Source organism: Lissotriton vulgaris, chromosome 1_1, assembly GCF_964263255.1.
Source record: "Lissotriton vulgaris chromosome 1_1, aLisVul1.2, whole genome shotgun sequence".
In the NCBI taxonomy this organism is placed as follows: Eukaryota; Metazoa; Chordata; class Amphibia; order Caudata; family Salamandridae; genus Lissotriton; species Lissotriton vulgaris.
Window position 1 is genome coordinate 595,164,830 of NC_141685.1, and position 15,047 is coordinate 595,179,876.

Sequence of the window (15,047 nt, forward strand, 5' to 3'; positions counted from 1 at the left end):
CTGCACGAGCCAGTAAGTGTTTTTTAAAGTTATTTCATGTATTGATTTTGTTTTGTGTATTTGTTTTATTCCCCCTCCCATCCCCCCCCCTTCAATTGGTGTACTTGCAAGCCGCCACTGTGTTTAGAGGTAGAGTATAAGTGTCAACTGTGACCATAGTTAATGAAAAGCTGATTGGATTTATGTATCCGCTTGCTTTCATGGGAATAAAACGTTCACACTTTTTTTTTATCTCTAATGAGCGGTGGGATCGCACAGCCGATCCGGAGGATTTTGGGAAACACGTCATCAGTAAAGCAATTAACTGAATAAAATAAGAAAATTCGACACTACCTTCAGGAGGCATGAGGAATTTGTCCTCAATAGTACTCTGTTAAAATGAAAAAGAATATATGGCTCTATCGAAGATGGGGCTTGGATTTCACTAACTCTTCGGGCTGAAGTGATAGATATTAACAATTCTGCTTTTCGAGAAAAATGTTGTAATCTAATATAAACACAATCCAACAATCTCTACGATAGGCTAGCCTGACTCAGGTTGCTGTTTTTCTCCTACGGACGAATGGATTTTTCACACCCTGTGTTATATTTGATGAGGAACATAGCTATGGTACAGTGTTACGGGTCCACGCGAATAATGGGAATCAGTCAAGCATTTATTCCTTCAATGAAGATCCCTTCAATGCAGAATTAGGACTGCAAATAAATAGCGTTTCCTTATGACTGATATTGTTTAATTAGCTTCATTACAAAGGTCAGAAAATAGTGCCTCCTGTAGGCAATATTTTCTTTTGCAATTATTTTCAATTTTTTTATTTTTTTTATTTCAAAGTGTTTAATTTATGTTTATGCAAAAACATTAGCATTTCTGTTACAAGGTTAGCCAGTCGCAGTTTGTACAACAGTGTCCTGAGGCACTATGACACATTTACTTAGCTAACCCCACATGACGTAATTTACTGAAAACAAGAGAAAGGGTCAGAGAAAAAAGCAGGAAAGAAAGGGCTGAAAGAAGAACAAGGACACAGGCTCTGATAGGTATAAGTCAGAACTGACATATTTTAAAATAAATCCATATAAATGTGTTTTCTGGGAATCTGCATGTGTCCAGATTTGATACTTTTCATAAATGCAGTAAATACCATGTTCGCGAAACAGGGCTGCAGTTAAGTATTTTCTTTTTTCTTACTATTGGTAACTGATATTTACTTTTTAGTTTTAAGTGCCTTGATTTCTAAGTATTGCATAAACCTCTGTTTTATGGAGTATTTTTTTCTGTCATAGATTGTGATGTGGGATATTTCAGCATATGAGGAGAAGCTGACCACTGCCAAAAGTGGTATGATCAAGCCAATAGCTCCCAAGGTTAGATGATTGTCATTTGTTGAATTTAATTTTGCATAAGAGAAAAATCAGTATTTTTATTCCCTCATCCTTGATTTTTGTTACGTATTTTCAAGCCACATTTAATTGAAACACGAAACACTTTATTTCTAATATCACGTACTTCTAGAACCCGAGAAGAGTTCTAATTGTGAACTAGGGTAAAAAAAATCAACAAACAAGTAGACGAGTTGAGGTGAAGTTCACTTTGTATGTGGTTCCATATTTTTAGCAACTCTGCACTATGGCTAGAAGGCTTTCTTTTAAAAAGTGGCTTCACCACTGAGTGAATAATATGTACAGATTGAAAGAAGCATGCCTTGGTTTGTAGATTTTGTTCACACTGTATGAGACATTCGTATTGCAATGTCTTTATGACTATTTGAGTAAATGGGTCAATAACCAATGTGCTTACAAGTATTTCATTTTTGTAAAGCATTGTTTGCCTCTGAACCTCTAACTTTATTTAGTTTTAGATGAGGGTGGGTAAAAGACAGTATTCTAGAATTTGGTAGTTTAGCCATTAAATAGTCAGTATCTGAGTGGGTATTCTAAAAACTGAGATTTCAACTAAGATTTAGGCCCTGATTTAGATCTTTGTGAATGGGGTACTCCGTCAAATGGTGGCGGATACCCTGTCTGCCGAAATATAAATCTATTTATATCTTTTTATATCCTATGGAATTTCTATTTCGCCGGATGGGGTATCCATCATTGTTGTGATGGAGTAACTCATCCACCAAGATCTAAATCAATCCCTAAATCAGTCCCTTAGTGTTAAAGCCTTACATACCCAGCTACCAGCTGGATTATATAAAAATTAAAAGGTTTGGAATTTGTAGGGATGAATTTATAAAAATACTCATTCCACAATGAAATAATATGTTTCCACTGGGGTTAGGACTTGTTAGACATGGGGTCTCTAGTTCGCAGAGGTAGATACCTTTGTCCAAATTGGAACCCTTTGGATCTAGTCAGGGTAAGGTGGATACGCATTTTAGATAACTCCAGCTCACCCCCTGGGTAGCTTGGCATGAGCGGACAAGCCTATTCCAAAGGCACTGTTTAAACTATTTGTACTCAAAACACAGAATAATACAGTGATAACATGACAAATGGACACCACAACTGTTTAGAAAAATAAAGTATCTCTATCTAAACTCAGGTGATGCCACAATAAAACTTGCTGCACAGGTAGATATGTGGAAATCCGGGATACGTCACTGTAGAGCAGCGTACGTCAGTTTCTTCAGTCGCGATCCCTCGATGCGTCAGTTCTTGCAACAGTGACAGGTGCTGCATCTGTTTCAGCAGCGGCGCGGCAATGCGTGTGGATTCTTCTCGCAGAGCAGTTCTGCATTGGAAAAACAGTCGCAAGAAGAGCGATGTAGTGCGTTGCTTTTCCAGCTTCCAATTGCACTCCACCTCTGTTCCCTGGAAAGTAGCCTCCTACTACTGAAAGCTACGGGGTGGTCCAAGCCCTCATCGTTCAATTGTGAGAGTACTGCTCCCACACCATGCTCTGAAGCATCTGTTTGCACAACAAATTTGTGGGAAAAGTTGGATGCCTTGAGCACGGTAGCCGTTCACATGGCAGATTTCAGGGCATCAAAAGTGGTCTGACAGACATCGGTCTAATTCAATTTTCTTGGCTGCTTCCTTGAAGTCAGCTCTGTCAATGGGGCAACAACTGTACCATATCCCTTGATAAACCGTCTGTAGTACTTGGTGAGTTTAAAAAGGCTCTTACCCCTGTCTGGGTCTTTGGTGGCTCCCAAGCCAAAATGGTGTTGAGCTTAGGCTGTAGGGATGCCATCTGGCTTCTTCCTACCTGATGCCCTAAGTACACCACAGATCCCTGCCCTTTCTGGTACTTACTGGCCTTGATAGTGAGGCCTGCCTTCAGCAGGGCCTTCAACACTTCACAGAGGTGTTGCAAGTGTTCCTCCGAGGTCATCTAGGTAGGCGGTGCTGAATTCCTTGAGCCTGGACAGTACCTGGTTGACTAGTCTCTGGAATGTGGCAGGAGTGTTGTTTAACCCAAAGGGCATGACACAGAACTGGTTGTGTCCCGCTGATGTTGAAAATGCAGACCTCTCTCTTGCCCCATCAGTCAACGCCATCTGCCAGTACCCAGACGTTAGATCAAACACACTACAGTATCGGGCAGCTCCAAGCCAATTAATTAGCTCATGTGATGGGGTGCGTGTCAGTCCTGCTGATGGCATTGAGCCCACAGTATTCCACCCAGATTTGGAGTTCAGGAGTGGCACCAGGTTTAGCAGCTTACGGAACCAAGACCACTGGGCTAACCCTGGGGCTACTGGAGAGCTCTATCACCCCTAATGCCAACAATTTGAAAACCTCTTGTTTGATGCTGGCCCTGACTTTGTCAGTTACTCTGTGAGTTTTATGTTTTACAGGTAAACTATCCCCAGTGTCCAGATCATGGTTGGTGAAAACTGGAGTTGGGGGGAACAGGGATGGGCCTGTCCCAGCACCTGGCGACAGTCCCTCTACTGCTCTGGGGTCAGGGTGGGAGAGAGCCTCACTCCATCCAGTGACCCATCATGCTCATTGGCTGACCAGACGTCAGGAAGAGGCTTACTCTTCTCTTCCATTCCATCATCTTTAGCCAGGAGCATTGTCACTTCAGACCTCTAAAAGTGAGGTTTGAGGTGGTTCACATGTAGGACCATCAAAGGTTTTCTGGGAGTTTGCAAGTTGACCAAGTAGGTCACATCACTGTTGGGCTCCACCACCTCAAATGGACCAGTCCACTTGTCTGGGAGCAGACAAGGCTCCACTGGTGCCATCCCCCACAATCTTTGGCTAGGCTAAAACTCAACCAGAGTGGTATTCTGGTTGTACCATAGTTTCATCTCCTCCTGGCTGGCCTCCAGGTTCACCAGAGGATTTTTTTCTGAAACGCAGAGTCTAATTTCTGAAGGCCAGAATATAGCTGAACACATCTTGTGGGGTAGGGTGGGAGTGTCTTACCAAGAGTTTTCTCCCAGCCCTCTTTCACCAGATGCAGAGGTCTCATACAGCAATTCAAAGGGACTGAACCCTGAGGGTTTCTGTGATACCTCCCTGTAAGCAAACAGTAATTAGGGTAGGAAGACACCCCACCTACGTCTCATGGGTGCTGCAAGACCCTTTATCATGCTTTTCAGGGTTCAGTTGAATCAACCAACCCATTACCTTGGGGATGGTAAGGAGTGTTGAATTTGTACATTACACAACACTCCTCCCATAGTAACTTCATATACCAGGAAATTACATTTGGACCAAGGTCAGAAACTACCTCTATGGGGAAAAAGATCCCCATCAATGCACAGCTCACCACAGGGTCCGTGATTGTCCTGAGAGGGACAATTTTCGGGTACTGGGTGGCATGGTCCACCAAGACCAAGATAAACTTGTTGCCTAAGGCTGTCTTGGTTTCCAGTAGCACCACAATATCAATACCCACCCGCTCACAAGGGGTGCCCAACACAGGAAAGGGTTGGATGGGAGCCTTACATTTCCCTCGTGTCTTGCCACTTGCCTGGAAAGTCTGACAAGACCTACAGTGTGTGCCAATGTGCCTCTGCATTTGGAGCCAGAACAAGTGAGTGACAAGCCTGTGACAGGTGTTGTTGCACCCCAAATGCCCTGCCAAAGGCATGTCATGAGCCAGACCCAGTAGGAAGGTCTTGTAGCACACAGGTACCACCAGCACATGGGCTGCCCCAGGCTCAGCAAACTTAGGCTCACTGTAAAGACAATTTCAATGTCAAACTCCAATTCTGCAACCTCACTTGTTGATTTACCATTTAGAGACATGATACGTGGATGGCTAGAGTCAGATCAAAAATAGAACCAAAAATAAAACACAGTATTTGGTTGCGTGGTGGTCTGCACTAAACTAGTGATGTACACCAATCACTGTTTAAGTACAAATACAAGTTAAAATCCGCTGACCACCAATGTTAGAAATGGGAGTCTCTAGTTGGCAGAGGTAGGTACCTTTGTCCAAACAGGGACCCTTGCTTCTAGTCAGGGTAAGGGCGATACATACATTAGATAACCCCTGCTCACCCCCTGGGTAGCTTGGCACGAGCCGACAGGTCTATCCCAAAGGCATTGTGTAAAGTATTTGTACTCAAAACACACAGTAATTACATCACAAATAGACACCTCACCAGTTTAGAGAAAATAAAGTATCTTTATCTAAACACAACAAGACCAAAACGACAAAAGTCCAACATACAAGTATTAAGAATATGACTTTAAAAAGGTTTTATGCAATTGGGTCCGTAGAAAACGATAGATGCGTGATTTCTCTCAAAGTACCTGTATTTGCAACGAAATTCACAAGGACACACAGCCGCAGAGATGGAAAGCGTTGAGAACACAAAGAGATATGTCAGTTCCCGAGACCATGGGGAGGCGATGCAACAGTTCTGCTACACGCAGGAGTAGTGATGCGTTGTGTCCAAGATGATTCTGGTTCGCAGGTGATGCGTCGGAAACTTCTTGCACAGATATGATGCGTGGAAATCGGGGATGCGGGGGCAATCGATGCATCGGCGATCGACGCATCAGCGATCGATGCAGCGGCTTTAAACGGTGCTGCGTCAGTTTCTTCAGCCTTGATCTCTCGATGCATCGATTCTTGCAGCTTCGACAGGTGCTGCGCCGGTTTTGGCAGCGGCACAGCGATGTCGGGAGATTCTTTTCACAAAGCAGTGCTGCATCGGAAAAACTGTTGCAAAAAAAGCAATTCGCCGATTTTATTGTAGTTGCCTTGCTTTCCCAACCCTCAACAGCAGAAACAACCTCCAGAGGCCCAACACAGTCACAGGCACCTCTTGGCAAGGAAATTCATGGGAGCTTGAGATGAAGTCTTTGTGTTCCTCAGATTTCAGAACAGCAGGCAAGTGCTTACTCAAGCCCTTGAAGATCTTCCTCAAGCAGGGGAACAAAGCACACAGCAAAGCCCTTGTCCTTTCTTTGGCAGAAACAGCTACTGCAGGCCAACCCCAGACAGCACACAGCAAAGAGCAGTACTCTTCCTGAAGCTTCCCCAGCTCTTCTCCTTGACAAAGGTTCCTTTTGATTTCAGAAGTAGTCCAAAATTCTGGGATTTTAGATCTAATACCAAAATGTCTTTCTTCTCTTTGTGCAAGGGTCTCTGAGCCCAGTCCAAACAAGGTATGTTCTCACTGGTGCAGCATGACTGCAGGGGGTAGAGACAGTATTGTGAAAGGGAGACAGGCCCTATTCAGGTGCAAGGAAATCTCCTCCCACTACTCTAAATACGACCAAGCCCCAGTCAGCTCAGCTCTGAGTCATCCAGGAAGGGCCAGGCACATCTCAACCCTCCCAGTGGCTGTCTACAGTGAATGCACATCCCCAACCGCTGTCACTCCAAAACCAGACAGTCAATACACAGACAAACTGAGGCACACAGAAAGGTTAAACAAGAAATGTCTACTTTCTAAAAGTGCTAAACAATCGGAGGCTTCTAGCTAGCTGTTTGGTTGGCTACCACTAGTTTAAGAAGGCTAAGACCAAACTACCTAATAAGATGGTCAACATCATTCATTAATTCTTCATTATTCTTAATTTTTTATATATATTCAGAAAAGACAGAAAACAATACACTTCACAAATTACATAACACCAAAACAATTTTAGGACGGCCAACAGTTAGCAACTAGTTGTGAAGATGTTACAGTCAATAAAAACAAACAATAAAGCAGTGCAGAAAGTAACCCGCGACAACAATTTCATGGGAGCAACCACGGGTTACAAACCAATTGGGAATACACATTTCAAGCAACAGAGTATATACATTTTCAGTACATTGTTTTCCCTGTTGCTATATATATTTATGGTAAAATTCTTCCCCTTATGGTAATTTATGCCCAAATGTTTCAAATCCCACTTTATTACACAAGATTCTCTTCAGTCACTTGCTGCACATATAGTACCCATTGCTGGAAATTATCTAAAATGATTTGCCACTTTGAGATGATATTGCACATAATCACTGGGTTATTGTTTTTATTGTTTATATATATGAGTATATTATAGGCATGGAGGGTTTAAATCGTCTTTTTTTCTACCTTTTAGTCGGCACTAGATATTAAAGTCTTATCTGAGTCCCAATTTGTGAGATACTGTGCAGTTTCGTCAATTGAAAATGGCCATAAGAGCATCATATCGGATTTACACTGGTTGCCTGGATTCTTTGAAGTAAGTTTTTTAATGTATTTGTGCTTCTTTGTTTATTGTGATGGACTATACTCGTGACCTTTAACATAAAGCACTTAAATATTAAGAGACAATCGATATTATTTTGACTAGTTTGATCTTGACTCCGATTATTTGGGAATGATACTGGACAATGGTTTTAACCCTTGTTTTCCCACAATATACAAATACATTTTGAAAAATCACTTACATAATGGTCTCTTCAACCAATTTCCTGTCTCTGTTGATCATGCAAGTATAAAACAAACATTGACAAAGCCAATAATCAGCCTTTAGTAAAAATTAAAGTTTTTCTTCATGATTGTGGAGTGTGTGTGCGTGGATGGGTGGATTGGTGAAGAATTTAAGATTATTCCAATTGTATTACAGATGGATTAGGTAAATGGCAACTCGTGTTTGGAATTTTGAGTTCATAAGGTGATTGATGAACGGGGAAGTGAGTGCATGAATGGTTGAATGGATTTCTGGCTAGATGAATTGGGCTGTGGTATTGCATTGGATAAGCAGTGTGTGGAGGACAAGGGCAGTTTATCGTAGAGTGTCAGTTTGTGGGGAAAGGTAAGCTATTGTGGTACAGGATCAGGGTCAAGGTGGTGTGTATGGGCCTGTGGATGTGATTTGGTCAGTATGTGGGCCATGAGCAGTCTGTCTCTGTGGGAAGCATTATTTTAGAGGCCAGAGAGTGTTTGTGTGTACTGGTGTTTTAAGCGGCTAATAGGCAGAGTTTGGTTCAGCTTATGTGGTGGCACAGACTGTGTGTACTGGAATGGGCCAGTGTATGTTTAAGAGTTTTGAATGTGGAGCAAGGGCAGTGGGTGCCGGGCTAGTGCTGCGTATGATCGGAGTATATGATAAGGACATTGTATGAGCGGCAGAGATCTTGGAGGAACCTGGGCAATGGGGCTAGTTTGATGTTTGCAAGGGTGTGCAGGACTGGGGCACTTTGTGAGGCACAGATATAGTGAAGGAGGATGGGGCAGTATTGTGGTAGGCAGTGGTGTGTGCCAACATTTGCAACACCGCAGATGCATGCAAAGGGTATTGATAGCATACAGAACTAACAATGAAGTCAGTACACAGAGTAACAACAAATGACCTCCCTGATGGGCACAAATATATGCCAGCTGTAATGAGCAAAACAGAGACACTATCAGAAGCAAAAGGGCGATGAACATGCTAAAAGTAGTAAAATATAGTTTGTTGCAATGCATCTTGTGAATGTCTCCTTGATGTATGATTGAAACAAGGATTTACATCACAGAAAGCCTCAGCTGCATCTTAGAGTGGGGAACTGGTAATGTTGTCCTAACCAACCACAATCTTGGAAAGGTTTCCTTATAACCTTGACTTCTCCCAGGACTTGTAGCACGCAGGTACCACCAGCACATGGGCTGCCCCAGGCTCAACAAACTTAGGCTCACTGTAAATGGGACCATTCTCCCAATTAATCAAATGTGATCTGGACAGACGACTGGCTGCCTGGTCTGCAGCCTGCTGCTGCAAACCAACAAGAATATGGCATTCCATGTGCGCCTTGCAGAACTCCTCCCTGGAGGGACCTCGTTCCTGCTGCCAATGGGTCAGCTCAGCAAGGTCTCCCAGTTTGGCCACTTGTTCCCCTTTAGATTCCAGGGCATTCCCCTCAGGTTCTGCCTCCTCCTGGATGTGGGAACTTGAGGGGCTGGTTTCACATGCCCCCTGCCCTTCCTCTTTCTGGTAGGCACCTGGGCCACTCTTTCAGGCTCTAGGTCCTCTTGATCAATCCTCCTAGCTGCCAGTGACCGAGTGGTCAGACAGGCCTACTCAGGCAGTCCCAACATCTTTAAATGAGCCTGGCACTCCAGCTCCCTCTAAGGTGAGCTCTCCAGATCATTACCAAGCAGACAGTCAACAGGCATGGATCGACTTACAACGACCTCCAAGGAACCTGAGAACCCACCACTCACAGGGAACCTGAACGACCTTATACAGACACTCAGAGTTGTACTTCAGAACATTGGGGATGACCTGCTATTCAGACACCCATTGACACCTGACAGATGTCACACTGGCTTCAGTGTCTCTTAGAGCCTCCTCCCTACTCCCATTGATGGTCACCCACTGCAGGTACTTTTTAGTATTATCCGACAGGCAGGTTTCCTGTACCATCTCACTGTCTTTCTCCTGATGAGACATGGGTCATCACAGATAGCACCCCACCTTCACTTGGAGCCAACTCCTCCCCCAGCACTACACTAAATAACCCCGGTGACTGTGCACAAGTGGGTGCTGGTGGTGCCTTCGGGCACTTGAGATCAGTCGCAACGTGGCCTTCCTGACCACATCCCTAACACTTACGGGGGTCCCGGTTGTCTGGCCTACCCTTACAACTTGGGGACTTGGAATATTTGCGGGGGCTAGTTTGATGTTTGCAAGGGCATTGTGTGCAGGACTGGGGCACTTTGTGAGGCTAGTTTGATGTTTGCAAGGGCATTGTGTGCAGGACTGAGGCACTTTGTGAAGCACAGATATAGTGAAGGAGGATGGGGCAGTATTGTGGTGGGCAGTGGTGTGTGCCAACATTTGCAACACCGCAGATGCATGCAAAGGGTATTGATAGCATACAGAACTAACAATGAAGTCAGTACACAGAGTAACAATAAATGACCTCCCTGATGGGCACAGATATATGCTAGCTGTAACAAGCAAAACAGAGACACTAACAGAAGCTAAAGGGCGATGAACATGCTAAAAGTAGTGAAATGATGTGTTGCAATGCATCTTGTGAATGTCTCCTTAATGTATCATTGAAACAAGGATTTGCATCACAGAAAGCCTCAAGCTGCATTTTAGAGTGGGAAACTGGTAACGTTGTCCTAACCAACCACAATCTTGGAAAGGTTTCCTTATAACCTTGACTTCTCCCATGTTATCAGAATCATGGTGACAGCTTTACACGTGAAGAAGCCCGTATATGATATATTGTGCACCAAAATTGCAGTACAAGTAACTCTACTATAAAATTATTTGACAGTGTGCAGAGGTCCGGGTGGAACAGGTGAAGGTCTCAAAAGAGAACTCTTTATGTTAACACAGATGGAATACATCTAAACACATTGTTTTCACATCAGCAAATAAACTTGACTATCAAAAATATCTCCTGACTGGCACTAAGGTTTGAGTATTTCAGGATACCCTGCCATGATGCTGGCATGTAGCCTGCTGTCTTAATTCACCTGATCACAAATACATGTCTTCCTTTAGTACACCAATCCATCTTTCTCATGTCTGTCATCCTGATTCTTGGTCTAGTCTGCTTCAGTGCGTACTTTTGTCAAAAATGCTTCACCAATAATTAAGGTTATAGAAGAACTGTAGTGTAGTCTCACCTTTATGGCCGTTCACTTAGGACAGAATATCTTAATCGAAATAAAACACGGTCCAATCCATCAAAGTTGTCTGAAAGGTAAAACGTTCTTGCAGACCTGAAACGTTTCCGTCTTTTGTGTCTACTTTTGCTCCTTAAAAATAATGGCTCTACTCCTTAAAAGTTATCTAAGTAGCTAAAAGCTCTTTATCAGTGATAGCATGGTTAATTCTGCTGGGAAAAAACTTTTAGAAAAAATAGGGTACTGGTTGAAGCTGTTCGATATTGGGATTTCTTTGAGAACACCCTCCTGGACACAATGAGTCATTAATTTCAACAATAAATGGGTCATCAGCATTGTGGTGTTGCAAAATTGGAGCACTGTAAAAATGTCCTTTCAAACAACAAAAGGCTTGACCAGCTTCTGTGGTTCACACAAAAGCAGCTTTTTTTCATAGCAGCGTAGGGCTGAGTTTACACTTTCAGAACACTGGTGTCCGAATCTTCTGTAAAAGCCATCAAAACCCAAGTCATTCTGTATCGTTTTTAGAGTGTGCCATTCAGCAAGTGTTGCTACTTCTTTCTCTTCCATCGTAAAACTTTCTGAAGTATGTCTGTTACCCAGAAACTTCCCATTGGTAGTATTAAAGACACATATCCATTTTGGAAAAACAATGATGATCCTTCAATCTCTGTAAAACTGTCTGAAACTGTTGTATGTGTTCTAGTTTGAATACATCAGAATATCATTCAGATTCACTGTACAAAAAAATAACCTTTGAATATCCCCTTGTAAAAATATTGAAATGCTGTAGGAGTAGACATGAGTGGCAGTGGGTACAGTTTTTTGTTGTTGTTGTAATTCTATTAACGGCTACGTGGTTTATACATGTTCTTAGCTCCTTTTATGGTACAAAAAAAGAAGACAGGAAGTGGATGAAAGTCATGGCCTAATAAATATTTCTGATAGATACATCTTCCGTGTGGATTCCTCACCTTGTGAATATCCCCCTTGCGTCAGCAACATTCGGAAATTCTTTTGTAGCCTCGCGCCGACATGGACTCGGACGTCATAGAGACACGACATCGCTCGCGACTCCGCTGACGTCACCGACGCCTATAATAGGCCCACGCCGGCGTGATGACATCAGTTCCCTTTTTTCCGCGTCGTCGACGCTAACGGTTTCGGGTTACTCTGTAGCTTCTAGTATCTTTAATACTTTGTTTCCTCGATTCTCCATTCTCTGACCTTTTTGCTCGGTTGTCATGTCGACAAAGAAAACAGGGTTTAAACCTTGTAGAGAATGTGGGAAGAAGATGTCCGTTACGGACCCTCACCAAGACTGCATATGGTGTTTGAGTTCGGATCACGACGTTGATGGGTGTTCATCGTGCCAGAAGATGAATCCGAAGGCTCTTCGAGAAAGAGAATCAAAGCTTCTTGTGGCTAAGCTTAAGGCGAGTAAGGTTAGAAAATCTTCGAAGCACTCGAGGAGATCGAAGTCGAGGTCCAGGCGTCGGCCTCGAAGTCTTCATCTGATCACGCTTCCGGTTCTCGTAAGAAGCATAGGAAAAGGAGGCATGAATCCTGTCATCATTCAGGTGATAAGTCTGGTTCAAGATCGAAATCTCCCAGGAGGATGAAGTCGAAAGTGATTCCTCCACAAGTGTCGGATCAAGAAGGTGAGGCTTCGCCTTCGGAGTCAGTCGTCCATTCTCCGACTCCGGTTCCGGATCCGACTCCGGCTCCGTCTCCATCTCCGGCTCCGGTTGACGCCGATGGAGTTCCTGTTGAGGGAGAGACTTCGAATCCTGTTGTGGAAACAGATTCAAACCTGCCTCAAGGTCATCCTGAGCATCCACCATTCCCGACTCCAGGTCAGGACCCTTCTGCGTTTTTAAACGCGATGTATGGTGTTTTCTCAAGATCATGGTACCCCTCTGGTGCGCCTTCGGGTCCCATGGGTCCTATGGCTTTTAATTTGGGTGTTCCTTACTCATATGCTCCGGCACCTTTCATGCCGTATATGCCAGCCCCGACTCCGCTGTGGCAGTACCAAGCTCCACCAGGGTCGACGCCGGTATCGACGCCGGCCCGGCCGAAGTCGACGACTCCGGCTCCGACGTCACCGGCTCCAAGCAAGTCTATGGAACCTCCTTCCAAGCCCTCGGATTCGATTCTGAAGTCGGCTCCGGCGCTGTCGGATTCGGCGTTGGATTCGGCTGCACTTCGAGTTAAATTCAGGTCTCGAAGAGAGGCTCAACGTCTGCTTGATGAACAGAGGATTGATGAGTCTTCTTCTGACATGGAGGAAGGTGAGCTGGATGGGGGTTGTTTTGATGACCTGGCAGAGGCAAGTGGTCTCGAATTTTCCCCGGAATGGGCTTTGCCTTCAGGACCTGATGCACCCTCCAGGGATGTTCAACCATATCATGTTGTCATGAAGAAGGCAGCAGGACTTTTGGGTTTGACTTTGCCTACTGTCGAATTTAAGTCAAATTTACTGACTGAGGTTCGTCATTCTCCAAACTCAGCAGTGGAACCTTTACTACCATTTAATGATGCCTTAAAGGATCCCATTATGGAAGAAGCCTTTTTCTGCTCCTGCAGTTTCGAAAAGTGTGGCTAGGAGATATAGAGTGGCTCCTGAGGACCCTGCATTCTGGTCATCACACCCTTCTCCTGAGAGTTTGGTGATTCAGGCCGCATGTTCTAAAAAGTCAGTTGGGGCTTTTCCGCAGGTGCCTGGCGACAAAGAGGCCAAGAAACAGGATCAAATTGCAAAAAAGACTTTTTCTTCGGCTAGTATGGCATTGAAATCTTCTAATGCCACTTGCCTTATGGGAAGATATATTCATGCTCTTATGGACTCTATGCTTTCATTAATCCCTAAGGTTCCTGAGGATAGCAGAAAAGACTTTGAGGAAGCCTTGTCTGACTCTCAAGCGGCTGCCCGTCAAGTCATCCAAAGCGGGCTTGATACTACGGATTCTGTGGCAAGGATCATGGGCACAGCGTTTGCCACGAGGCGTTCAGCCTAGTTGAAGTCGTCTGATTTTTCAGCTGATGTGCAGTCTGCTTTATTGGATTTGCCTTTCGATGGTGAGGGGCTCTTTGGAAGGAAAGCAGATGCAGCCTTGGAGAGATTCAAGGACAGCAGGGCAACTGCTAGATCTCTTGGCCTTCAGATCAGAGGTTCTACGACCAGGAAATTTAGAGGGTTTGGCCGCTCTTCCTTTCGTTCATATAGACAAGGTCAGCAGCAGCAACAACAGCAGCAGCAGCAGAATACCTTGTATAGGTCATACAGGGGAAAGCAGAGAGCACGTCCTCGAGGGCGTCAAGCCTATTCCTCCTCCACCTCCTCCAACCCCCCAGCCACAGAAAAGCAGCCCTAGATCCGCCATTCAGGATCATGTAGGCCCAGTGGGGGGTCGGCTTACCCACTTTCTACGAGATTGGGAATCGGTTACATCAGATCTTTGGGTTCTCAATCTCGTAGAAAATGGGTATGCCCTTCCCTTTCGGGAATTCCCTCCCAATTACCCTCCTTGCCAGGGGTATTGCTCAGAAGAACATCTGTTACTCCTTCAGGAGGAAGTCCAAACTCTATTGAGGAAAGGTGCGATAGAGGTGGTCCCAGAGCGGGAAAGGGATCAGGGATGCTACTCCTGGTATTTCCCGATTCCCAAGAAGGATGGCAGACTTCGTCCAATCCTGGATCTCAGGATCTTGAATTTTTATCTGAAGCAGGAGAAATTCAAGATGCTCACCCTTGCTCAGGTTCTTCAAGCTCTGCTGGAAGAAGACTGGATGGTGTCGCTCGACTTGCAGGATGCGTATTTTCATATCCCAATCCTGAAGTCGCACAAGAAGTATCTCCGTTTTATGGTGGGATCGCAGCACTATCAGTTTGCAGGTCCTTCCGTTTGGACTTACTACTGCACCTCGAGTCTTCACCAAGGTGATGGCAGTGGTGGCGGCGCATCTCAGAAGATCGGGGATTCCTGTATTCCCGTATCTGGACGACTGGCTGATCAAAGCAGAGTCGTC

At 44.5% G+C, this 15,047-nt stretch overlaps 1 protein-coding gene across 1 annotated transcript in view; it reads left to right on the top strand.

Moving 5' to 3' along the window:
* Positions 1-15,047, top strand: part of DNAI3 (dynein axonemal intermediate chain 3) — a 1,122,635-nt gene that overhangs the window by 460,023 nt on the left and 647,565 nt on the right. The window contains exons 12-13 of the mRNA XM_086954055.1: positions 1,285-1,365; positions 7,507-7,629. Of these exons, the coding sequence (XP_086810181.1) occupies positions 1,285-1,365; positions 7,507-7,629 (204 nt within the window). The remainder of the gene's footprint in view (positions 1-1,284; positions 1,366-7,506; positions 7,630-15,047) is intronic.